Source organism: Tetrao urogallus, assembly GCF_951394365.1.
Source record: "Tetrao urogallus genome assembly, chromosome: 7".
NCBI classification, from domain to species: Eukaryota; Metazoa; Chordata; class Aves; order Galliformes; family Phasianidae; genus Tetrao; species Tetrao urogallus.
Genome location: NC_136820.1, coordinates 50,833,733 through 50,858,877, shown reverse-complemented (window position 1 = coordinate 50,858,877; position 25,145 = coordinate 50,833,733). Strand labels below are relative to the sequence as shown.

The window sequence follows — 25,145 nt, the reverse complement described above, 5'->3', positions numbered from 1 at the left end:
TTCAAACCATTCCCCTTGTCCCATCACCACCCACCCTCACACACAGCCGTTCCCCTCCTGTTTATCCGCTCCCTCCAAGCACTGAAGGCCACCACGAGGTCTCCCTGCAGCCTTCTCTCCTGAACCAGTCCTGCACAGTGCAGCTGATGCTGTGTAAAGGCATCTCCATAAGTCATCATGTTGAGCTGTTTTGTTGGTTCTGTGTTCTGCTCAATATTTGTCTGAAAACTCGGGATGCCTTTCAGCTCCTGACCCTCTGTCCTTCCTTTCATGTTTGTTCACAGATCCCAGCTGCTCAGCAGATGCTGAGTTTTCCTGAAAAAAACAAAGAGAAACCCACTGACCTGCAGAACTTTGGACTTCGCACAGACATTTACTCAAAAAAGACTTTAGCAAAGGTAAGTGCATTTGGATTTCTGTTCCCCTGTGGCTTCTATTAAGCATTCTTCCTCAGTTGCGTCCTCTAGATGATTGTGAAATGACTTGTTACTCTTAGATTCCCACTTAAGATCTCACACTGAGATGCCTCACTGTATTCATGTTGGATACACAGTTTTGTAGAGAGGTCCATGTGCCTGTCCCAAACTATTCAGTGCTGTCAGTCTGCGGACACTGAATTCATGTTATCCTCATTTGATATTTTAATTTCAATTAAAAAGCTCTGTAGTCAGCCAGGTGTCAAATAATTCAGTACAGAACCGAGAGTCTTTCAGCAGAGTCTTGAGTACAGAGCTGAGAATCTCAGCAAAGTGCAGAGTTTGGCACTTGGGCCAGAGGAATCCATGTACACAGACTGGAAGAGCAGTGCTTGAGAGCAGCCCTGCTGAGAAGGACTGGGGGTCCTGGTGGATGAAAAACGGACCATGAGCCAGCAGTGTGCTTTGCAGCTTGGAAAATCAATGGTATCCTGGGATCCATCAGCAGAGGGGTGGCAGCAGGGAACAGGGAGGTGATTGCCCCTCTCTGCTCTGCCCTTGTGAGGCCCCACCTGCAGTGCTGTGTCCAGGGCTGGAGCCCTCAGTACAAGAAAGACAGGGAGCTGTTGGAGAGGGTGCAGAGGAGCCACAAAGATGCTCAGAGGGCTGCAGCACCTCCCTACAAAGCCAGGCTGAGGGAGCTGGGCTTGTTCAGCATGGAGAAGAGAAGCTGCGGGGTGACCTGAGTGCAGCCTGCAGTGCCTGAAGGGAGCCTGCAGCCAGGAGGGGAGTCAGCTCTTGGAAAGGGGAGATGGCAGCAGGACGAGGGAAATGGTTTGGAGCTGAGGGAGGGCAGCTGGAGGTTGGATGTCAGGGGAAGTTGTGTGCTGTGAGAGCGGTGAGGGGCTGGAACAGCTGCCCAGAGAGGCTGTGATGCCCCGTCCATCCGTGGAGGTGTTGGAGGCCAGGTTGGATGGGGCCCTGGGCAGCCTGGGCTGCTGTGAGATGGGGAGGTTGGAGGCCCTGCATTGGTGGGGGGTTGGAGCTTTGTGATCCTTGAGGTCCCTTGTATAGGGCAACATCTGTTACAGAGCTTGGTTCTGTGTCACGTTGCATGGAATGACATTTTTGCTTCAGCATTTCGCCAAATAATCACCAAACTCATAAATCTTTTCATGGTTCTAGACTCTAGTTCTGTTCACACGCATCTTTAGCAACAAATCTGAGCAGATTTACAAGCAGAAGTTCATTTCTCCCCTTGTTTAGCATGTCTGTGGAACTGTTTTGGCTGCTCATAGCAGCCTGCATGAGAGCTGAGCAGCAACAGGACGGATCCCTTGGTCTCATGTTCTCTGTGGGTTAATGAGCTGTTAGAAATAGGACACGCTTTCATTTTGGTGTGGTTTTACACAGAGATGTGCAATCTGGGCAATGTCCTTTTATAAGCAGGTGACGAGCTGCTTTTGTCTTCATTTGCTATGTAATAGCTGAGTGGCTGTAGGAGTTAAAGGATAAGCTTTGTGCAGGAGTTCTTCTAGGAGATCTGAGGAGGTAACCACAAGATTTGGGAGCTGTAACCCTTGGAGCAGCCGATTGCTGAATGCATTGACTGTGTTCCAATGACTGCTGCTGTCTTTTCAGTTAATTCACTTTTTTTTTTTTTCCTAATTAAAAAAAAAGCCAAACACCCACTGTGCAAATGTGCAGGAAGGCACTGCCCAGCTTGTTTTAGCTATGAAAACAGAGTGTGTGAACTGGACAGGGATGAGCAGGGGTTTGTTTGCTGTAGTAGGAATATTGTGGAAGGTGGATCTCTGAGTGGGTCAGATAACAGATTCTTCTCCTTCCATTGTTATTTTCTTCAAGTTCTGCACAAAGAAAGTAGTATTTCATGTTTTCCTTATCTTTTGCAGAGTAAAGGTGCCAGTGCTGGAAGAGAATGGACGGAGCAGGAGACGCTGCTGCTGTTAGAAGTAAGTTCATGGGGGAAAACTGAAGGCCAGGAGACAAAGCTGTGCAGGGTGTTACACATAAAGGAAGATGGTCGTGTAGGTTTGGTAGTTCTTTTGAGGTTGAGGTGGATGACAACGACATCCTTTTGCTGGAGCTGTTTACAGTGGGAAGCAATGCTGAGACCCAGCAGTTGGAGGGACGAGTGGTGGGGTTCGGTGTGTGCACGAGGCTGTCTGCTGTTGCTGTGGCTTTGGGGCTGGTAAAAGGTTGCAGTTCTCCCTCGAGGCTGTGTCCCTTTCTTTGACCATCATCTCCACAAGAGCACTGCTGCTACACAGATAGAGGGGAAGCATCTGCGTGCTGAGGGCACGTCGTGTTCTTTGAGGTTTGCTCCTATCTGACTGTAGCTGCAACTCAGGAATTAAATGCTTAGGAATGTTTGCACAAAGCCCAGAGCAGATCTTGCAGTGCAGGGGGGGTCTTTGCATTGAGCAACACTTAGCAGCACACCATGCCCCTCAAGGAATGTTTTATCTGCACCTAAGAACATTGTGAAGTTCTCTTGATCTTTACAAGCTCTCCAGTAAGCCATAACAGTTCAGGGAGCTGCAAGCAGCCACTTTGGAAGTTGAATTATTTAACACACCGATTGTTTTCCTGTGCTTTGCCTGTTAATAAAGGAAGCTTTTTATTTGGTAGCCTTCAATCCAGCACGTTAATTCGTTCCAGGTTTGGGTGTCAGTCTGCACTCTGCTCCATGCCTTCTTAGCAGCCTGGGGAAGGACTTTGCTTATGGGAGAAAACAGTGAAGATATGGTGTTCTGACAGGGCTTATCTTGATGTGCTGGCTTCTTCTACTCCTGTTACTAATATTAAATGTTTGTACCTTACACTCACTCATAGCAAGCAGCAACCTAATGAAATAGTCCAGACAGCATATTCATTTTTCTTTTAGAAAAACAAACAAAGTCTGGAGATTGCAAATGTATTTAATGTGAATTTCAATTATTAATGTTCTCATTCTTCGTGGATTTAACCTATGAATAAATCAGTAAAGAGAGAATACCAGTTCAAGCATAAGTAATGCAGCTGTAACGAGGCAGCTCAGTCCAATTAAATCCTCAGGGCAGCTTTGGGCAAATATATGTGTGGTGCAGTTCCAAAGAATAAGTGGTATCTAAAATAATTATCTAAAATAATGCCCATCCTTCCTGCTGTTGGCTGAGCAGGGGGAGAGGTTGGGTTTCCCTCCCTGCCTCCCTGCTCTGCCTCTCCATGCTGTTCCAGAGCTCTCAGCTGTTTCTAGGAGGGCACCAGAAATCTAACAGGGAGTGAAGGAGAGTGAGTGAAAAGCTGCTGTGTGGCTGCGAAAAGCAGAGCTCCATCTAATATGCTAGAGTGGTTGCAGTGGGGGAGCAATGACACGTAGCTAGATGGATTTAGGGGAAGTGGAATGAATGCTGAATGTGGAATAAATACTTTGCCACGAGTCTGGCCCAGTGAACTGAGCAGTGTCACATTGCTTTAAGCACTGCAGCAAGGTTGGGAGGAGGCTGGGAGAGCAGATCCTGAGCAGTTTGGGAACTTCAGTTCCAGAGAAGAGTGTCTGACCTACATCATTCTTCTGTTGAGCTTTTAAAGCCCCTCCTCTCGCTGTCTGCTCTGTGGGCTGCAAGGTCCTGCCGTGTTCTTTTCCCCCAGCTCACCTCAGCAGGAGCACAGCTTCCCTGGGCAGGGCTGCCCATCACACTGAGCTGCGTGCTGCAGTGGGCATGGTGCTGGGGGCTGACTTAGGCTTGGTGACCTCAGTGGTTTGTTCTTATCTTAATGCATCTGTGCTCCTGCTTACTTAGGGAAACTCAGGTGTCACAGGGAGAAAGGTGGAAAGCAGGAGGGCTTTGTCTTCTGCACTACATCATACCTGCAGATGTGTGCTATGAGAAGCCCATGGCAGCAGGGATTTGCTACAAGGATGCTCAGAGGCTGCAGCACCTCCCTACAAAGACAGGCTGAGGGAGCTGGGCTTGTTCAGCATGGAGAAGAGAAGCTGCGGGGTGACCTGAGTGCAGCCTGCAGTGCCTGAAGGGAGCCTGCAGCCAGGAGGGGAGTCAGCTCTTGGAAAGGGGAGATGGCAGCAGGACGAGGGAAATGGTTTGGAGCTGAGGGAGGGCAGCTGGAGGTTGGATGTCAGGGGAAGTTGTGTGCTGTGAGAGCGGTGAGGGGCTGGAACAGCTGCCCAGAGAGGCTGTGATGCCCCGTCCATGCGTGGAGGTGTTGGAGGCCAGGTTGGATGGGGCCCTGGGCAGCCTGGGCTGCTGTGAGATGGGGAGGTTGGTGGCCCTGCATTGGTGGGGGGTTGGAGCTTTGTGATCCTTGAGGTCCCTTGTATAGGGCAACATCTGTTACAGAGCTTGGTTCTGTGTCACATTGCATGGAATGACATTTTTGCTTCAGCAGTTCGCTGCCCCATCCCTGCAGGCATTCAAGGCCAGGCTGGATGTGGCTCTGGGCAGCCTGGGCTGCTGGTTGGCGCCCTGCACAAAGCAGGGGTTGGAACTAGATGAGCATCGTGCTCCTTTGCATCCCAGGCCATTCTGTGATTTCCTTTTTTCCTGGTGTATTGGTCTGATGCTCTTTCATTTTCCTGACATCTGCTGAGTGGAGGAGTTGGACTTCACCGTCATATGCAGTACACATATGTGAAATAAATACTGTTTCTGCCCAATGAGCTCAGTGCATTAAGGCACAAATGAGAGCACAAGTGCCCTGAAGGGGATTTCTTATGGGAATTAAAAAGCATTCGGTGAGACTTGGCAGGAGAGGCAAACCTTGGTTCTGCATGAGGAGGGGGCACACAGCCTGTACAAACGTTAAAAGTAAATCCCAAATCCTCTGACTTTTCTTGCAATACAGTAACAGCGTAAACTTGTGTGATGATCTGTGCAGGGTGGCACTGAGGTCCCGGTGAGATGAGCTCTCTGGAGCACCAAAATAGCTGAAGTAGTCATTGCATTCCATCTTCTGTTGCCTCACTGAAATAACCAGCGTTGCACAAGGTGGAGTGGTGGAGCTTTTCCCCAGATCACTGAATGTACGTACGGTACCTCCATCTCTCACAGGCCCTGGAGATGTACAAGGACGACTGGAACAAGGTCTCAGAGCACGTTGGCAGCCGCACCCAGGATGAGTGCATCCTGCATTTCCTAAGGCTCCCCATTGAAGACCCCTACCTGGAGAACTCGGATGCGTCCCTCGGCCCCCTGGCCTACCAGCCTGTGCCCTTCAGCCAGTCTGGCAACCCCGTGATGAGCACTGTTGCTTTCCTGGCATCGGTGGTGGACCCTCGTGTGGCATCAGCAGCAGCAAAGGCTGCCTTAGGTATGACTTCATCCCTGCAGTTATTTCCACTTTCTCTGTGCATCTCAGTTCCTACAGGTTCTTGGAGATCGTGAGATGTTCTCAGGTCTAACAGCCAGCAGTGTATTTTGGTGCACTGGAACTTGCTTTGTAGACAGGCTGGAATAACTCTTAGAAGCCATTGAGTTCCCTTTCTGTGCTCGCTGCCCAGTGGTGCTTTGCAGGTGCTGCCCTGGAGTTGCAGTGGCTGATTGCAGTTTGGCTGGCTGTGTGTAAATGCACGATGCTAAACTTCCATTTTCCCATTTCCTACTGTTGAAACTCTCAGCCACAGCTGTACCCCCTGGGAAACTCAATGAGATAGGATTTGGGAGTTTTTTCCCTTATTTTCATATGTAAAACCAAATGTATGTGATTGGAAAGAGTCTCTCGTACCGCATTGGAGAGAGAAAATCAGGCACTGAATGCAGAAAGAAGGAACGTGCTCTCTCAGATACATCTTTGAGAACTCATTTTGACACCAGGCTCACCCGCGTGCTGATTTGAGATCGTAACCATTAATTTTCCTTTAATAACCCCCCATGTAACATCGTGGCTAATTGTTCACAGAGGAGTTCTCTCGCGTCAGAGAGGAGGTGCCCCTGGAGCTGGTGGAAGCCCACGTGAAGAAAGTGCAGGAAGCAGCACGTGCCTCAGGGAAGGTGGATCCCACCTATGGGCTGGAGAGCAGCTGCATTGCTGGGACGGGGCCGGACGAGCCAGAGAAGATGGGTGAGCATCTGAATGCAGAGAGCTGCACACAGCTGTGCTGGGCCCTTTCTTGTGCCTCTTGATTGACTGAGCCCACCTGCAGCAGGAGATGCTGTTGGTAAGGGGCAGCACCAGGGATGGTCATTCCTCTTGTGCTTGCTGCAGGATTACAGCAGGTGGGCTGTAGGATTTATAACTGTGAGGGTGGATGGTGATAGAACAAGGGGAATGGTTTTAAAGTGAGCCAGGGGAGGTTTAGGTTGGATATGAGGAGGAAGTTTTTCCCTCAGAGGGTGGTGAGGCACTGGCACAGGTTGCCCAAGGAGGCTGTGGATGCCCCAGCCCTGCAGGCATTCAAGGCCAGGCTGGATGTGGCTCTGGGCAGCCTGGGCTGCTGGTTGGTGACCTGCACACAGCAGGGGTTGGAGCTGGATGAGCACTGTGCTCCTTTGCAACCCAGGCCGTTCTGGGATTCTCTGGTTATTGGCTCCTGACAACGAGTTAATAACTCAGCACCACCTTTAGTTCTAGCAGTTTGTTTTCCTGCTGTGGACTAATGGAAGTTTTCTTGCTTGGCATATGCATGAGTTGAATGGGCAGAAATAGCAGAGCAGATTTCATGCCAGTCCTGTGGATTGGAGCAGTTGGACAGTGCTGCCTTTCCAGTGTTGTGGTTATGACACAGCAAGCTGAGTTCTGTTGGCTCTTTGTGGTCCAGTTGAACCTGCTGTTTCTCAGACACCTTAGCTCTACGTTGGCTCTCCTTATGGCTGTGAAGTGGAAGAGGGCAGATACAGACCAGATATGAGGAAGACATGAGGAGTAAAGAACTGTGAGCGTGGTGAGACACTGGCACAGGTTGTGCAGTGAGGCTGTGGATGCCCCCTCCCTGTAAGCATTGCAGGCCAGGCCGGATGGGGCTGTGAGCAGCTGCTGTGCTGGGAGGTGTCCCTGCCTACAGCAGGGGTTGGAACTACGTGATCCTTAAGGTCCCTTCCAACCCCAACCATTCTATGATTGCACAGCAGTAAGGCGAGCACAGAGGGATATTTAGCTGCATGCCTGCTAGTTTCTCAGATCCCTTCATCTCCTGAGCTTTGCACAGATCTGCCAGCTCCTCAGTGTAGCATTATTTTTCACTCCAGCACTGCTGGCTGCTGCTTCATTCAGCTCGCTGCAGATGACAGTGGTGAGTTCAGCGAGTAGCTTTGGTCAGAACAGTGCTGGCTGTGCTCTGGGCTGACGGGGGGTTGGTTGGACCTGGCTTTGTGCATCTCATCCTTGAGTTGCTGTCAGCCTGTCCGGAGACACGAGCACAGTGCACATTGTGTGATGGGATGGTGAGGGACTGTGCTTCAGTCCATACAACTGAAGGCGAAGAGTTACTTACTGTCCAGCGTGATTTTGTGCCCCTTTTCTGTGTTCCTGTTGATAGAATGAGAGGTGGTGGCCTCAGCTTGAGCTGGAAGAAGGTCGGGTTGGATATTGGGAACAATTTCTTCTCCAAAGAGCAGTTGAGCAGTGGCACAGCTGCCCAGGGGATGGGGGTAACCATCCCAGGGGTGTTCCAGGACCATAGAGACGTGACACTGTGGGCATGGTGGGGTGGCTGGCAGTTGGACTTGCTGGTCTTAGTGGCCTCTTCCAACCTGAATGATTCTCTGATGCTCTGAGAACAACTTTTGCTGTAGTATTCACCCCAAGGACCTCTGTCATGAGTTCTTTGAGCCTTCCTTCTCCGTCCTGCAGCACAGTTGTGGCACTTCACCATATCCACGTCACTGGCAGAGTTGCTGCTCTGGCAGCCCTTCCTTTAGGAGAACCTTGCCCACAACTTGCAGGCAGGACCGTTGAGATGCTTGTCATGTAACGTGTGGAGCTGGAGAGCAGCTGCCCATAACACGATTACTTCTGAATGAGCTGCACTGAGTTGTATAAGTAATACTGCCCTGTTACGGCTAATGCGATTTGTGTTGGGCTGTGACTAATGGCATAAATTAGGACAACAGCAGATGGCTCTCCCCGGGGAGCTGCTGAGCAGCAGTGAAGTGGGTCACTGTGATCAGCACCTCCAGCTCAGCCGTGGGTCGTGCTTTAGGGCCCAGTTGGGTTTGCTGGGCTGGGCTGCAGCTGTGCTTTGGTGGCCGGACCCAAAGAGGTGTATCTCACCACAGAGAGCTGAAAATGCCCACTGTGGTTTCTGTACTGTAATTAGAGCTCGTCAGCTGGTGCGTTTTAGAAGTAAAGCTCTTAGTGTTGGTGAATTATAGGCATTGCAGAGAGCAAAAGGGGAAAGCGGCGCTGGAGCAGTTCCTGGAGGCACCGCTGATATCCAGGAACACGGGCTGTCCAGTCCTTGTTGTTGGAATCTCCAAGCCGTGGCTCCTTTCAGATTGAAACTGTAAAGCCCAGCAGAGTCGAGAGATGCTTCCCAGGGCTGTGTGTTATCAGTGTGATGGGAGATGCTTCTGTTGTAATGAAAATGAGCCACCAAAGGAGCCCGGCTCTGCGGGTGGGGACGGAGCTGCAGAGCAGTGAGCAGCACGCCCGTGTGCTCAGCGTTCCTCCCACATCTCCTCTGAGCGTGTGTGCTTTCCTAATAACTTTCCAGAGGTGATTAACTGCACTGCCTGCATATATGTGTGCCAAATCGGGCACTGGGGAGTCTCTGAAGTGCCCGTGGTGGAGGCAGCTACGTGTGGATTCGGGCCTTAGCTACCAAGTATTTCCCTGGCACTGTTTCCCTGGTGGGGTATGGATGCTTTGCACTGTAGCTCATCTGTGACAGCAAACAGTGGGGGAATGGTGCTCTGATTTACTGCTCCACTGCAATTGTAAGCAACGTAAGTGATGATTAAATTTAACACTTTACAGCCAGTCTTGTGACGTACAGTAGAGAAGCCAAACATGGGTACGGAGGAGAAGCTTTTTTACCTCATTTGTGGCAGGATGATTTCTTGTGGGTTCCCCAGGCTGTGCTTTAACTCGGAAGTATTCCAAGCCCTGCTGAAATGGGCAGCTTCCCTCCCCACAGCTGGAGCCCCAGGGCTCAGCGCAGCTCCTGCCGTGGGGGTGAGGAGCAGCTCTCCTTTCTTCTCTCCCATCCTGCAGGTTTCACATTCCAAAACCTCTGTATGGTGTCAGAGCATCGTGGCTGTCCTGTAAAAAGGATTGCAGGGTCTTTCTCATTACAGTCAAGTCTTCCCCTTTGGTGTTAGAAACGTGCATCTCCAATCATCAGCGCTCATTTGCATCACCAGTTTTATTCTCTGTGACCTGATGCCATCACGTCGCAAAGTCAGGAAGGCTGTGTTTGTGTCTTGCAGAAATGTAGGAGTGGTTTCTCTTACCTCTCACATGGGGGCTCAGAAATACATTTATTTTTCTTTGCAGATCTTTACTTACTTGAGTTTGTGATTCATTTTCATTGGATGTTAATTGCTTACAAGGTACTGGAATTACCTTTCATCCAGAAGCAAAAACCTGCTTGAACCCAGCTAAACCGATTTGTAACTCCCAAACTAACAAGCAGCAGCTCCCTTCTTACTGCATGTAGGACTTCCACGTGGGCTCCTTGGTGTGCACAAGTATGGAATGAATGGCACAGCCAGCAGGAGCTGTCAGTGCAGATAGTGGCCTGGGAGCTGACACAGGGCAGCACTTCTCAAAATCCATTGACTCCAACCTGCCTCGAGTTGTCATCCTCAGTTCAGAACAACATGTTTTCTTACAGGCAGGACTTGCAGACCTAAGTTAAGTCAGGATGTTCACAGTAATCTTGCTGTCACACGTAACAAACCTCCTAATTCTTTCTGTAGCTGAATGTGACCCTCTGATACAGAAGAATTTCTGAAAGAGTCACTCAGGTGTGCTCAGAGAGTCCAGGAGTACTTGCTGTTCCCTGCTGAGAATGCTGTGATGGTTTTAGTTGAGAACTTTCCATGTGAAGGCTCAGAGGAAGGAGCGTGCTGGCCTGGATGGGGCCCTGAGCAGCCAGAACTGGTGGGTAGATGAGCTGAGATGGCAGAGGACTGGGCTGGAACATCTCTTCCAGCCTAACCATTCTGTGGCCAGCTCTCTGAGCCTTGCAGTGTGTTTGCCTTGGCACATCTTCTGTGGCAGCGTCGCTAGCGATAGCTGCCAGGATCTGCAAGTGAAAAAGGAATACTTGATGGAGCTCACCTCGGCTGCTGTGGAGTTTAGCAGTGAATGCCTGAGGAGCAGCAGCAGTGGTTGGCCGTGCAGCTGCACAGCACGACCCACGTGAATATCTCTGGGTGCAGCAGGGCACCACGCTGCACCATCCACTGCTTTTCTTTACCCTGAGACTGGCAGCTTTGCTGTGTGTTGTACTCAGAACACAGAAACCCTCACCTCCAGGACTGAGGTTAGAACAGAAGGGGGAATTCAGTCCTATCTGAAAGACCTGAGGTTGGCTTTTGGGTAGAGCAAGAAAGCCCGTGTCCTATGGGATTTGCTCTGAGCTGTAACTTCTGAGGTGCTTCCCTTTCCACCACGAATTGAATCATGGTGGCAGATGGGTTGGATAAGTAGATTTATCTTCTTCAAGTGAGGAAACCACCATCTTGGTCAGAGATTTCAATGTATTTTTCTTCTACACTGTTTAATGATTTTCTTATATGTATGGCAGGGGCTTCTGTAAAAACTTTTCTACAGAGCTATTGCTGTTGAAGGGATGCATTCTGTGCGTCTGTTTTGCTTCCGTGCAGCAGGGGGGAATTAGCAGTAAAAGGAGGATTACAGAGAGCAGCCCCCCTCCACCAGCTGGTGTCTTCAGATGGGTGAGGGCTTTCCAGCAGCACTGCTGTGTTGGTACAGCAGTGTGTGCTGGAGCCCTGGGCTAAGCAAGCTCCCTTCTTAATGCCTGTGTATGTGAAATTGCACTGGGGTGTCTGCTGTGGCAGCTGTGGGATCCTGGGCAAGGAGCACAAGGCTGTGCTGAAGCTTCCTTCTGGTCTTGTTATGGAACAGTTGGGGTTGTTTGGCCTTTAGAACAATTTTTGGGCAAAGTATTGGGAAGTGGTGCAATGCTCGGTCACCTTCCTGGTGTTCTGCATCGAAACACTTGTTATCTCATGTCCTTCTCCATCAGCACATTTGGTATCTCTTATCCTGAAAGGCCTCAGGATCAGCAGGAGTGAATGAGCCAAGGGTTGGCACCAGGAGGTCGGCGCCAAGGACAGCATCCCCACTGCTGCTAAAGCCCTTCTCTCAGTGCATACACACAGCCATGGTGCTGATAGTGCTGCTGGAGCGCTGCCAGAGGTTGCATCTCTGTTTTCCCTTTTGCCCCTTTAGCTCGCTTACAGTCCAGCCATTCCTGCCTTGGTAAGTGCCAGAGGTGAATGGGCTGCGAGCTGGGCAGAAAGCACTGTGCAGCTCCCAGGTCTGGCAGTGCTGGCAGAGCTCCTCACATGTCTGTGTCGCAGCTATTTGGATGCCATGCAGACAGTAAATAAGAGGCTATTAGCTTGAAGAGCTTAGTCTCACCAGCCAGAACCCAGACGGGCAGCAGCAGGAAGCACGTTGTCATGGGCTGGATGTCCATCCTGATGGCTGCTGCTGCGATGGCACTGCGGCCAGGGTTGGGTATTTCTGGGGGTCTGGTAAAGTTGCTGCAGGTTCCCAATGGGAAGAATGCAGAGAAAGTCCTGGGAGTCCTGGTGGGTGAAGAACTGACCGTGAGCCAGCAGGGTGCTCTTGTAGCTTGGAAAGCCAATGGTATCCTGGGCTGCATCAGCAGAGGGGTGGCAGCAGGGACAGGGAGGTGATTGTCCCTCTCTGCTCTGCCCTCGTATGTCCCCATCTGCAGCACTGCATCCAGGTCTGGAGCCCCCAGGACAAGAAAGACAGGGAGCTGTTGGAGAGGGTGCAGAGGAGCCACAAAGATGCTCAGAGGGCTGCAGCACCTCCCTACAAAGCCAGGCTGAGGGAGCTGGGCTTGTTCAGCATGGAGAAGAGAAGCTGCGGGGTGACCTGAGTGCAGCCTGCAGTGCCTGAAGGGAGCCTGCAGCCAGGAGGGGAGTCAGCTCTTGGAAAGGGGAGATGGCAGCAGGACGAGGGAAATGGTTTGGAGCTGAGGGAGGGCAGCTGGAGGTTGGATGTCAGGGGAAGTTGTGTGCTGTGAGAGCGGTGAGGGGCTGGAACAGCTGCCCAGAGAGGCTGTGATGCCCCGTCCATGCCTGGAGGTGTTGGAGGCCAGGTTGGATGGGGCCCTGGGCAGCCTGGGCTGCTGTGAGATGGGGAGGTTGGTGGCCCTGCATTGGTGGGGGGTTGGAGCTTCGTGATCCTTGAGGTCCCTTCCAACCCAACCATTCTGTGATGCTGTGAATGCACAGGAGGCAGTGGGTGCTGTCTGGACCCACACATCCACAGCAGTTGTAATATTAAATGTTTTTTTTTCTAGTGAGAAAGCAAAAAAAAAAAAAAAAAACAACTGTTTGGGCCCAGTGAGGCTGTGGATGCCCCCTCCCTGGAAGCACTGCAGGCCAGGCCGGATGGGGCTGTGAGCAGCTGCTGTGCTGGGAGGTGTCCCTGCCTACAGCAGGGGTTGGAACTATGTGATCTTTAAGGTCCCTTCCAACTCCAACCGTTCTGTGGCTCTAACTTGGGTCACTTCGTTGATCCAGCCTCCAGGACAAAGCCACAGGTACTGCTGTCAGTACAGCTGGGGAGGAATGGGAGAATGAAGGAGCACGGTGAGGGTGGGAGAGTCGTCCAGGACCATCCATCACAGGACACCTTTTGGACTGTCTTCTCTGACTTGAGCATCGTTATTATTCAATTCCCATTCATTGGGCTCCGTATGTTGATGCAGTGAGATGGAGGTCGGCCTCTTCCCTGCTAACAGCAATAGAAAAAGGGTCATGGCTTCAGGATCACCAGGGGAGGGTCAGGTTGGATATGGGGAACAGTTCTTTCCCCTGAGAGTGGTCAGTGCTGGCACAGCTGCCCAGGGAAGGGGGGGTCACCATCCCAGGGGTGTTCAGAGCTGTGGGGATGTGGCACTGAGGGATGTGGGCAGTGGGCATGGGGGGGTGGATGGGGATCTCTGGGGTCTTTCTCCAACCTGTATGCTTCTCTAATTCTGTCTGTAAGGCGTGTGAAATGCTAGCAAACTCCACTGTATTGTCTGCAAGGCATCAAGTGCTGGCGTAGGCAGTAATGAGGTATTGCTTTGGGAACCTGAGCACAGAATTGTGGCATGTGCAGGATGGAATTTAAATCTTCAGCTGACCTGCAGCCCTGGAGAGTGCTGCTGGATGGGCCGTGCATCAAAAGCAGCTCAGGGGATCCGGTGCTGAGGAGGAATTACAAGTCTGGCAGCTCCGTAATTGAGGTTAATCATGTAACTGACAACCATCTACAGAACCAAATTGGCTGTATTGGGGAAAACATTGTATAATGCTGTGACTTAGCAGTGGGAATTACTGGGTGACTCCAGCGCTGCGGAGCTGTGTGTTAAACTCCTCTTTATGTGGCTAAAATTGATAGAGCTGAGTGTTTCCCCCTCTGTGGGTGAGCTGGGTGTATCAGCAGAGCACAGATAATGCCACGTTTTGTCCTGCTCGGTGGGCTGAAAAGAAAACCTCTTACATTTACATTTGCAAGTAAACTTGGTTTTTAAACCAAGATTAATGTAAGAGGCTTTGTGTCCTCCAGGATTTCAGTGCTGTGTGGCTTTCCTTATAAACCATCATCAGCACGGAACAGAAAATTGAGTTAATTCTGAAATGAGCGTAATGAATGAATGTTATGACAATTCTAAATACTTTATTTGTGTTCTCAGATGGAGCCGAAGAAGAAAAAATGGAAACAGAGACAGATGGGCAGCAGCCTGAGAAGGTAAACTCAGCTCAGCATATGGCTCTGATGAGGCACTTCTGACACTCACAAACCCAAATCACTGCGTTCTGAAATGCCTGATAAGAAGGGGGAAGGAGTGTGCTGGTCAGTCCTGTGAGAGCAGTGCTCCCCAGCACTTTGCAGTCCCCACTCCACTTGCAGTGAGTGCTCTGGTCTTCAGTCATTGCCACGTTTCTTTTGCCAGCATCTTGTTTCCTAGTCCTGAGAAAAGGAGCTTGGGGCTGGGAGGAAATGTAACTGACTGTACTGACTGTAAAGCAGTCAGTATCAAATGAATCGTGGGGACTTCAGCTGCAGAAGGACGTTGGTTTGCTATTGTTCAGGACTTGTAGTGGTCTAAGGCAGGAGTTGCTTTGAAGTCTTGCCCTGGAAAAGTCTGTCTCGTGGCAAATTGCCTTCCCCAGAGTTGAAAGCAGCTTTTGGCTCTGTCAGGATCAGAGGGGTGAGGGCCTTCCTGGGAAACGGGGAGTTGTTTGGGTTCCTTGCAGTGCTTGGCAACCATGATCGAGTGGAGCTGGGCAGACAACCTGAATAATGATTAACTGCTGTTGGAACTCTGCAGTGACAATGGGAGCAATGCTTGTTCAATGTGTGCAGCTCTGGGTGCTGCTTTGGGAGCTGTTCCATCCCCTGGGTGTGGGAGATGAGGTTGGGCTCAGCAGAGGTCTCTGTAGCTGGTCAGTGAAACTCCTTTTTGCAGGAAATCTTCAAGGGGAAAATGATGCTTGCAGTCTTAAGCATGAAGCTGCTGCTGATTCCACTGATGATAGCTTAAGGCGCCCAGATTTTGTTTCCCTTCCAATTCCTGGGCAGAAACACGTAATTCAGCTGTGGCATTTGGGCCCACAGGTCACTGCTGTGGTTACAGTTCCTCACAATTTGAAGATAACATGGGGGCAGATGAATGCATTCAAGGCCAGGCTGGATGTGGCTCTGGGCAGCCTGGGCTGCTGGTTGGCGACCTGCACACAGCAGGGGGTTGGAACTGGATGAGTTTTGTGCTCCTTTGCAACCCAGGCCATTGTGTGGTTCTGTGATTGATCCTATGGTTCTATGAATGCTGTTAACATAACAAACACGGGACAGGGTGTGAGGTGTGCCCACATCCACGTGGGGACAGCAGGGAGCAGAACTCGTGCCAGCAGGTTCTGTAGGGTGTCACATCCCACCAGGTGGAGAGCTCAGCCTGGGCCGCTGGAGCTGATGCTGCAGTTACTGGCTTTATTCAGGTTGTTGGTAGGAGTGTCAAAATGGGCTTAAGCAGAAGTCAGCCTTTAAAATTTAATCCTCCTTCATGATTGCGAATCAATTTGAAAGCTGTCAACCAAGTCAACAGCGGGTGCCTCGTATAGCTCTCATTCTCCAAACAATCCTTCATCCCGTTTAGGTTGAAAGCAAAGCAGAGAGTGAAATTGAGGAAGGTGATAAAGTACAAGAAGGAGAAAATGAGAGGAATCCAGAAAAGGAACAAGAAAGTGAAGCGACTGCAGACACCAAACCAGGTAATGGCCCCCAGCTGTTCCTCAGGCTGTGCTAGCTTTAATAGCCTTCCTCTGAAGTGTTTGGAAGGGACCATAAACTCAACTGTGGCACAAGTATTTCCTCCTGCACATCAGGCTGCTTCGTGCTTCAGTAGTAAATATTCTGGTTTAATTTTGCTGCAAAGCTCAGGCACTGAATTCTTCCTTGAACTCGTTTTAGAGCTCAGCTGAGCTTTCTTTCACAGCGTGTTGTGACTGGGTGGAGAAATTACAGTTGGAGAGTGAGTGTAGGTCAAAATTCTTTTCTTCTGCCTGTATTCCACTCCATCTGATCACATAAAGAAATGGGGCTGCCCACTTCTGCACTTAGAAAGTAACTCGGTGGGGTGATTTCCCTTTGAGGTGCTGCAGTCTTTATTTTGATGGGCTGTTCCTCCATGGGATGTTCCTCTTGTTGTTTGACATGTTCTCTTTACCTGGTGGATGTATTGCTCTTACCTGGGGCTTACAGCCAGCATGTTGGCACCAGGAAGAATGAGATGTGTTTGGAATTCATACAGAAAGGAGAGGTGGTAATGGAGTTGGTCTGGAAATACAGCTAGAAGAGGTCTGGTGGAAGCACACTGATGGCAGAAAAGGGATAAACAGGATGGAAACTGAAAGTGTGTGTTGGATCAGATCCTTTTAAACTAATGCTGTCCCCTCTGCAGCACTTGGATGGGCGGCAGCAGCAACGTAGGACTGGTGGGGTGTGGATAAATGGGTTGGTTTGACTCAGAGCAGTGCAATTCCTGTCCTGGCACCGTGCTGCTAACAAAGGGGGAATGCACGTAACAAACTTGGCCACAAATCTCTTGCAGAAGAAAAGGAGGCAGAAGAGAACAAGGAGAACGTTGATGCAAGCAAAGACAAAGAAATGGAGGCTGGGAAGAAGAAAGTGGAACACGAGATCTCGGAAGGAAATGTGGCTACAGCTGCAGCTGCTGCTCTCGCCTCAGCTGCCACCAAAGCAAAGGTTTGTTCTGCACACAGATCCACTGCTTGGTTTGCAGTTCACATTAGATCTCTTTTTAAAATGGTCTTTTGTTCCAGAGCTGTAGAATTGCATGTTCTGATCTCTAATACCTTGAAAGGCCACAGATGCCATCTTTGATTTCTTCTGCTTGGCCTCATCAGTGAAGCTGTGTAACGTAATTCAGGCGCTGCTCGTGCCTCTATGAAGCCAGTGAGCAGCCCTGAGAAAGAGCTGTAACTCTTGGCATCCCTTGTAAGGGCTTCCCTCTGCTCAGTGGCTCTCAGCTTGTGGTGCTGAAGGAAGCAGCACCCTCGAGTTGCCTTTGTGCTGTGCCATTGTGACCCCTCGTTGGGAACAAGGAGGCGATGTGCTCAGATGCAGTGGTGCAGTGGTTTCTATGGGCAGCTGGATGAAACCTGAGCACAGAGGTGCTGCTTTCTGCTCACAGCGTGCTTTTGGCCGTCATTCGTCTCCTGTTCGTTTGTCTGCAGTCCCTTAATGAGCTGTGCTTTGCATTGCTGCCCTGGTAGCTCTTACACGCCATCATGACCAGTTGCATGCTCTCCTTTGTTCGTTCTCTTTTTGCAGGAACCAGAATGCCTTTTCTTCTTTCACAGTATCATTTTCATCATTTTCAGTCTCTGTTTTCACATCACGTGGTTTCTGCCCGCCTTCCTTGTGCATCACATCTGCATCCACGCTGCTTCCAGTCCCAGGCCCTTCCACCTGCATAGCACAGGATAACCCAGTGCTGCTCAGCAGCCTTGCAGGTGTTTCCAGCCGTGCTTCGCTTTAAAGCATGGAGTTTAATCTCTGCTTAATGGAAATCTTGGTTCTCCAAATCAAACTGATATCCCACTTGCCTCCATTAGGTGCTAACGAGTGCTGGAGGGAGAAGGGACTCAGCTAATGGTGGTTTTCATTATGATCATATAGATATTCCCAAAGAATTCTAGCTTTACATTACAGGAAATAATATGTTTCAATTAGAGCGCTCGTGCTTCCGAGTAGAATTCAGATGCAGCAGGGATTTCTCCTTCCAGCTGCATTTAAAAACCCAGACAGTGTTAAAGCTCTTGCTGAGCTGTGTCTTGTCTGAGGCTAATTCAGTTCTTCACGTTAAGCTCCAGACCTGGCCATGTGAAGAGCTGTTACAAAGTTCTTGATTTGATATCAGAGGAATTATTGCAGTTATAAGGAGAACCAAGGATTGGAGGAAAGTTGTCCTATCTGGGGAGTGATGTCCAGTGCATGTGAGCATTTAGGGGAGAGCTTCCGTGTCACAGGATTGTTTGAGTGGGAGGGGATGGGCTGCCCTGCTGCAAGCAGAGACACCTGCAGCTCCATTGGGTGCTCAGAGCCCCTCACAGCCTCCCTTGGGGGCACCAGGGGAGGGAATATGATGAGAAAACACCCCTGGGTTGGGATGAGGCAGAGGGATCATCACCACTTACTGTCAGGCAAAACAGACCAGCCACAGGTGGTGAATCACAGAGCATCAGACACACAGAACCATAGAATGGCTGGGGTTGGAAAGGACCTTAAGGATCACATAGTTCCAACCCCCTGCTACAGGCAGGGACACCTCCAGCACAGCAGCTCACAGCCCCATCCAGCCTGGCCTGCAGTGCTTCCAGGGAGGGGGAAGATTCTCTTTGCTTTACACTTACAGAGGTCTCCCAACTTTGTAGCTTGTGACTGTAGACATCTTTTGACTTCTTGCTAACAGTGTAATAATTAAAATTACATCAAGCCAGGCAAAATGTCCATCAGAGGCTTTGTGTCCCAACCATGGGAGTTTTGTCACCGACTTTTATTGCAGATCTTTTAGTTTCACTGAAGCCCACTCACTGACAATGCCCTGGTGCCACGCAGAAATGCTGTGGTGGCAGTGCCCTGTTCTGAGCATGGCTTCATTTGGAGCTGTAAGCTGTCCTTGAGAGCTGGTGGGCTCTTGTGAGTCCGTGTGCCTCTCCCACCTGAGATGTGCAGCATTCCATGGGCTGTCTCATGCCGTGTATGAAGCTCTGTGTCTCCCATGCCAGGTGCCTGTCCGTGTGTCTGTCACAGCCTTTCAGGGAGTCTGCATTTTCCTGTTCTGTTTGGCACTGTGTACACACAGCCTTGCAGCCTGGTTATCAAAAGAAACTGGATGGGACTGTTTCGAGTTCCTTTTCATAGACAGGCTTTGCCCCATCCTGGGGCTGAACTGCTGCAGCAAGAGGTTGTATGGCTTTATAGTGAGGTGCTCCCCTGTTTGCATCTCCCCTGGGCATGCTGTGTCCAGAATGTTGGATGGCTAGTGAGAAATGAGCAGCCACAGTGCTGCCTGTGTTACAACCAGACCCCTATTTGAAAGCTTGGTAGTATCCTGGGGGCTTCTGATTCTGAGCATAAAGTTGATAATGTGGTGTCCTGATTTCTGTCCAGACACAGAACAGAATGGCTACAGCTAGGTGCAGGTGTGGCTGGTAACCATGAAATGCATTTAAAGCTGAGCTCTGTTTTATTCTCAGCACCTAGCAGCAGTGGAAGAAAGAAAAATCAAGTCCCTGGTTGCTCTCCTGGTGGAAACACAGATGAAAAAGCTGGAGATAAAGCTTCGCCATTTCGAGGAGCTGGAAACCATTATGGACCGAGAGAAAGAGGCAGTAAGTAGTGGGATGCTGATCTGAAATGGGGCTCAGTACTTGCGAGACTTCATGTGTGCTAACAGCAGCTGCAGCTTTGCTCCCTGTTGTGCAGCAATTTCTACCCCAGCTGGAATTTGTTGTTCCCCTGCGCTGTGCTGTTGGAGCCCTCCCTGCTATGCAGAATCTTCCCTTTACCACAAGCAGCAAACTGGGGACATCACAGATTTGCTTCCTAACTGTTACTTGTGCCATGTGAGCTTTGTGCAGGCCTTGTGACCTGGCTGATAACTGACATAAGCACTGCTGCTTCCTGGGAGGAGAACGCAGTGATGGACACCTGGCTTCCCCAGAGGGATGGGGAGCCAGTGCTGCCTGCTTCTCTTCCTGACCTGCTCTGCAGGTTTGGTTTTAAGTGTGCACCTCCTGTTTTTGGAGGATATCCTTGGAAGAATCCTCCAGGTGAGATGCCATCCAACTGCTTGCTGTAGGCAGGGATTTGTAGGCAGCTGCAGCACAGGGAAGCAGCGATGTCACATGAGAAGAGGGGACTGCTGGTAGCAACCATGGATATGTTATAGAATGATAGAGTAGCCTGGGTTGCAAAGGAGCACAGTGCTCATCTCATTGCAACCCCCTACTGTGTGCAGGTCACCAACCAGCAGCCCAGGCTGCCCGGAGCCACATCCAGCCTGGCCTTGAATGCCTGCAGGGATGGGGCATCCACAGCCTCCTTGGGCAACCTGTGCCACTGCCTCACCACCCTCTGGCTGAAAAACTTCCTCCTCATATCCACCCCAAACCTCCCCTGTCTCACTTTAAATCCATTCCCCTTGTCCCATCACCACCCACCCTCACACACAGCCATTCCCCCTCCTGTTTATCCACTCCCTTTGGGTACATCTGGCAGTGAGGTGGAACTGGAGGAGCTGGGCAAGCAAAGGAAAGCATTGCTGATGTGTCTTCAGTCTGGTGGGTGGTGAAGTGGGGCCAGCTGGGAATGGCAGTGCCATTGGGAATGACTGTGGTGCAGCCCAGGCTGGGATTGGTGATAGTAGCACTGTGGGGATGGCTCGTGGGTACCTGCATCTCTTAAAGTCAGGGTGCAACAGGAGGAGATGCTGTCTGTGCCTGGTGGGGTCTGACTGGTGGATGCCCCATCCCTGCAGGCATTCAAGGCCAGGCTGGATGTGGCTCTGGGCAGCCTGGGCTGCTGGTTGGTGACCTGCACACAGCAGGGGTTGCAATGAGATGAGCACTGTGCTCCTGTGCAACCCAGGCCGTTCTGTGATCCATGCAATGACTGCACACCTTCCTTCCCATTGTAGCTCCACGGGCTTTTGCTGTGCAGTTCCTCTGCAGCTATTACAAAGCTGACCCAAAGCTGCACTGTAACCAGGGAGCAGTCCATGCGTGTGTTATTCTCTCTTACCTTGCTTTCTGTCAATATGCAATGGCTCCAGATGTGATGAAGATACTGAGTGGTCATTCTAGGAGTTGTCACGTTTGCCCTGCCATGTGAGTTTAATGGAATTTACATCCTGGCCGTGGCATTAATCACACTGATGGGGTTTGACAAGCTGTGGTCTCCTGTTGCAGCAGAATGTCAGCAGGATTGACTGGATTGCTCAGCATCTTCCACCACCTCAGTGCAGTGTCTGCCCTGACACTGACTGGCAGTGCTGGAAATGGACCTAACTATTCTGAAAAGGTTCTCCCTGGCTGTATGTGGGGATATGTTCTATTAGTGACAGGGTTTTTCCTCTTTGAGGCATGTGACATTTTCCTTCTTAAAAATACGCAGACAGATTTTTTTCCTCCTTGGCTTTCTGGCAGCTAAACGTGGTCTTTTCACCTGTCACTGTGGGTATTGGGTGGAACAATTAAAGCAAAAAAGCCCTTAGTGCTGTTGCACGCTGTGCAGATGCCCTTATTTGCTGCTGTGTTACAGCAAAGATAAGTGTTGGAAGAAATGTGTGCTGCAGACTGCGCAGTGGAAGGCGATGGGCAAAACAAATTGACTCAGTGTTGAAGCTGAAGCAATTTCAGTGCTGCCAACTCTGATTGTGTGCAATGGGAATCCTGTTGGTGGGAGCCTCGTTGACCCAGAATTCATAATTGCACACGAATGCCTTTCTTTACCGTTCCTGTACGGGGAGGAGTTACTTTCTGAAGAAGGAACTGTCATACAGACTGTTGTGTGACCATACATATGTACAGAGTGCTTGTAAGAGTGCCTCTAATGGTGAATCTCTTTGCAGCAGCACCGAAATGCGTTGCCACAAACCTGAGGGCTGTGGGGAAAGTTGTGCCCATGGCTGCGTGCCTGAATGTGAGCTGTAAGGAATGGGGTTATGAGGGAGCTGAGCTGTGTGTGCTCGTCCTGCTGGGCGGCCCTGCTTTGCTCCTGCAGGTCCTGCAGCACACAGAAGCAGACTGCTGGGACCTTCCCACTGAGAAGTGTGCTGGCACCAATTGCCTTTACGCTGCTCCAGCCTTCCGCTGGCCATCTGCAGTGCTGTGCTGAGCTCGTGGGCATGGATGCAGGAAGGACTGGGGGTCCTGGTGGATGAAAAACGGACCATGAGCCAGCAGTGTGCTTTGCAGCTTGGAAAATCAATGGTATCCTGGGCTGCATCAGCAGAGGGGTGGCAGCAGGGACAGGGAGGTGATTGTCCCGCTCTGCTCTGCCCTTGTGAGGCCCCACCTGCAGTGCTGTGTCCAGGGCTGGAGCCCTCAGGACAAGAAGGACAGGGAGCTGTTGGAGAGGGTCCAGAGGAGCCACAAAGATGCTCAGAGGGCTGCAGCACCTCCCTACAAAGCCAGGCTGAGGGAGCTGGGCTTGTTCAGCATGGAGAAGAGAAGCTGCGGGGTGACCTGAGTGCAGCCTGCAGTGCCTGAAGGGAGCCTGCAGCCAGGAGGGGAGTCAGCTCTTGGAAAGGGGAGATGGCAGCAGGACGAGGGAAATGGTTTGGAGCTGAGGGAGGGCAGCTGGAGGTTGGATGTCAGGGGAAGTTGTGTGCTGTGAGAGCGGTGAGGGGCTGGAACAGCTGCCCAGAGAGGCTGTGATGCCCCGTCCATGCCTGGAGGTGTTGGAGGCCAGGTTGGATGGGGCCGTGGGCAGCCTGGGCTGCTGTGAGATGGGGAGGTTGGAGGCCCTGCATTGGTGGGGGGTTGGAGCTTCGTGATCCTTGAGATCCTTTCCAACCCAACCGTTGTGTGATTCAATGAGGAGCCTAACACAGAAGTGGTAGATTGGGCTCTGCATGGTTTCGGCACAAGCCTGCATCATATCTTGTATGAAGGAACCTTTTTCCTGTGTCCAACCGTCTTTTCTCCACGGCAGGGTAGGGTGTCATGGAGAGAGCACAGCAGCAGTGTAAGTGAACATAACAAGTGTGTGTTAGCAGTGCTTTGGTCTTCAGGGTCACTTGCAACAGTTCCTTTCTGAACCTCCTGCCGCCTACCGACTCTGTTGCCATACATGCACCATTACACCATTGGTGTCTGTGTCTCCTCGTTTCATCCAGTCCCTCCCCCTGACCTGTCCCATTGGGCAGGGACAAAGGGCTCATGGCAGCGTGAGGAATCGCATTGTTGTCCCTGTGCTCTGACAAACAGCCCCCGACCAGCAGGATGCATTATTCATCAGCTCTGTCCCCATCTGGTTCTGCTGCTGAATGCACGCTCTGTAGTGGAATTTGGTTCTCATCCGTGTTTTGTCAGCACTCAAACGGGCAGCACAAAGCGTGGGGGGCTCTGGGATTCCTGGAGGGCATCCCTGAGATGTGCAGCTCCTCAGCAACACTGCCCAGATCGGTCACAGAGTGCAGCTGCAGCACCTCTCAAACCTGATGCATGAGTAGCAAACAGAGCTGGTTTCTTAACTGTCATAGAAATGCATTATGATTCTTAATTAAGAGTCATAGAATCACAGAACGGCCTGGGTTGCAAAGGAGCACGATGCTCATCTCATTGCAACCCCCTGCTGTGTGCAGGTCGCCAACCAGCAGCCCAGGCTGCCCAGAGCCACATCCAGCCTGGCCTTGAATGCCTGCAGGGATGGGGCATCCACAGCCTCCTTGGGCAACCTGTGCCAGTGCCTCACCACCCTCTGGCTCAAAAACTTCCTCCTCATATCCACCCCAAACCTCCCCTGTCTCACTTTAAAACCATTCCCCTTGTCCCATCACCACCCACCCTCACACACAGCCGTTCCCCTCCTGTTTATCCACTCCCTTCAAGCACTGAAGGCCACCATGAGGTCTCCCTGCAGCCTTCTCTTCTCCAAGCCAAACCATCCCGGTTCCCTCAACCTTTCCTCAGAGAGCTGCACGGTTTCTGCTGGAACTGCAGCAGTGCTGGATGCTCTGTGCAATTTATGATCAAGTAGTGTTTTAATAGCAGTACTGAAAGAGTCTCTAGGATGAAATGAGGCGAGTTCATTGGGTGCAGCTGGGAAATGGCCTGTGCCCACCGCTGCACACAGGACAGGCTGTTTCTGCTCCCAGCTGCCCCGTTGAAAGGCTCTCAGTTTGCTGTTCTGACCCATTCCCTTTGTGTTTCTCCCCCCAGTTGGAGCAGCAGAGGCAGCAGCTGCTGACGGAGCGCCAGAACTTCCACATGGAGCAGCTGAAGTACGCCGAGCTCCGCGCCCGGCAGCAAATGGAGCAGCAGCACAGCCAGAATGCCCAGCAGCCTCACCAGCACTCCGCGCCCGCGCTGAACCCGCTGGGCACAGCAGCTCACCAGGGCCTCCTGCCCCACCAGCAGCCCCCGCCGTACCCTATGATGCACCACCAGATGCCTCCACCTCACCCTCCCCAGCCAGGTAAGGATCCAAGCACGGCGCTGCCGTCGCCACCCTGTGAGGGATGGAAGGGAGAAGGGCAGGGGGGCAGGGCTCTGTTGCCGGTGTCGGTTGGAGTCGGGGCGCATGAGGCGCGTGGGATTCCATAGGAGCCCCGCCGTGCTGCCGTGGGTGATGGGTGCTGCCTGGCCGAGCCACGGGCTGTTTCCAAAGCTCTGAATGGAGAAAACAAAGGAAGTAAAAGCGGAGCTGCCACCGAGCGTCATTGCCAAACGTCTCTCAGACTCTGTATTTCCTTAAGACTTTTTCATGCCAGGCAATCTCTGCTCCTTCAACAGCAATCATTCACTCCGATTTTCTCCAGTTCGTGACCTGTCTGATCGGGTAAAAGCTTAAGGGAAGGGACACGAGCTGAGGAGCAGAGCAGGCAGCTCCTGAGGCACTTCTCCATGGCAGGAGGTGTGACTGATGCGCTCCGTGCCTTCCTCAGGGCATCCCAGCTCCTGCCCCATGGCTGTGCTGCTGTCAGCTGGGAATCACAGAGCTGTGTTGGTCGGAGGAGCGGCTGGAAGCACAGCAGCAGGGCAGGTCGTGCCATGGAGGTTTGGATGTCTTTGGGGATGAAGATATTCCTAACATTGAGGGGTGGGGAAGCAGAGTGGCCAAGTGATCGTGCAGGACCAGCTTGGAAAGCAGCATTCCTGCCATTTATTCCAAACTGCGTGTGTTTCATTGCAGAACAGGCAGCTCTGCTTCTAAGAAACAGAGCTGCAAAGTTTTACCTTTATTAATGCAGTTCTACCTTAAAACCATTCACTGTGAAAAGGGATTGGGACTGTCCAGTGT

General features: G+C 51.3%; 1 protein-coding gene across 1 annotated transcript in view; it reads left to right on the top strand.

Moving 5' to 3' along the window:
* Positions 1-25,145, top strand: part of SMARCC1 (SWI/SNF related BAF chromatin remodeling complex subunit C1) — a gene marked incomplete at both ends in the record, with an annotated part of 67,900 nt that overhangs the window by 36,280 nt on the left and 6,475 nt on the right. The window contains 9 exons of the mRNA XM_079538265.1: positions 285-398; positions 2,330-2,389; positions 5,489-5,747; positions 6,336-6,497; positions 14,287-14,342; positions 15,751-15,865; positions 16,705-16,859; positions 19,376-19,510; positions 24,065-24,320. Coding sequence (XP_079394391.1) covers positions 285-398; positions 2,330-2,389; positions 5,489-5,747; positions 6,336-6,497; positions 14,287-14,342; positions 15,751-15,865; positions 16,705-16,859; positions 19,376-19,510; positions 24,065-24,320 — 1,312 coding nt within the window. The remainder of the gene's footprint in view (positions 1-284; positions 399-2,329; positions 2,390-5,488; positions 5,748-6,335; positions 6,498-14,286; positions 14,343-15,750; positions 15,866-16,704; positions 16,860-19,375; positions 19,511-24,064; positions 24,321-25,145) is intronic.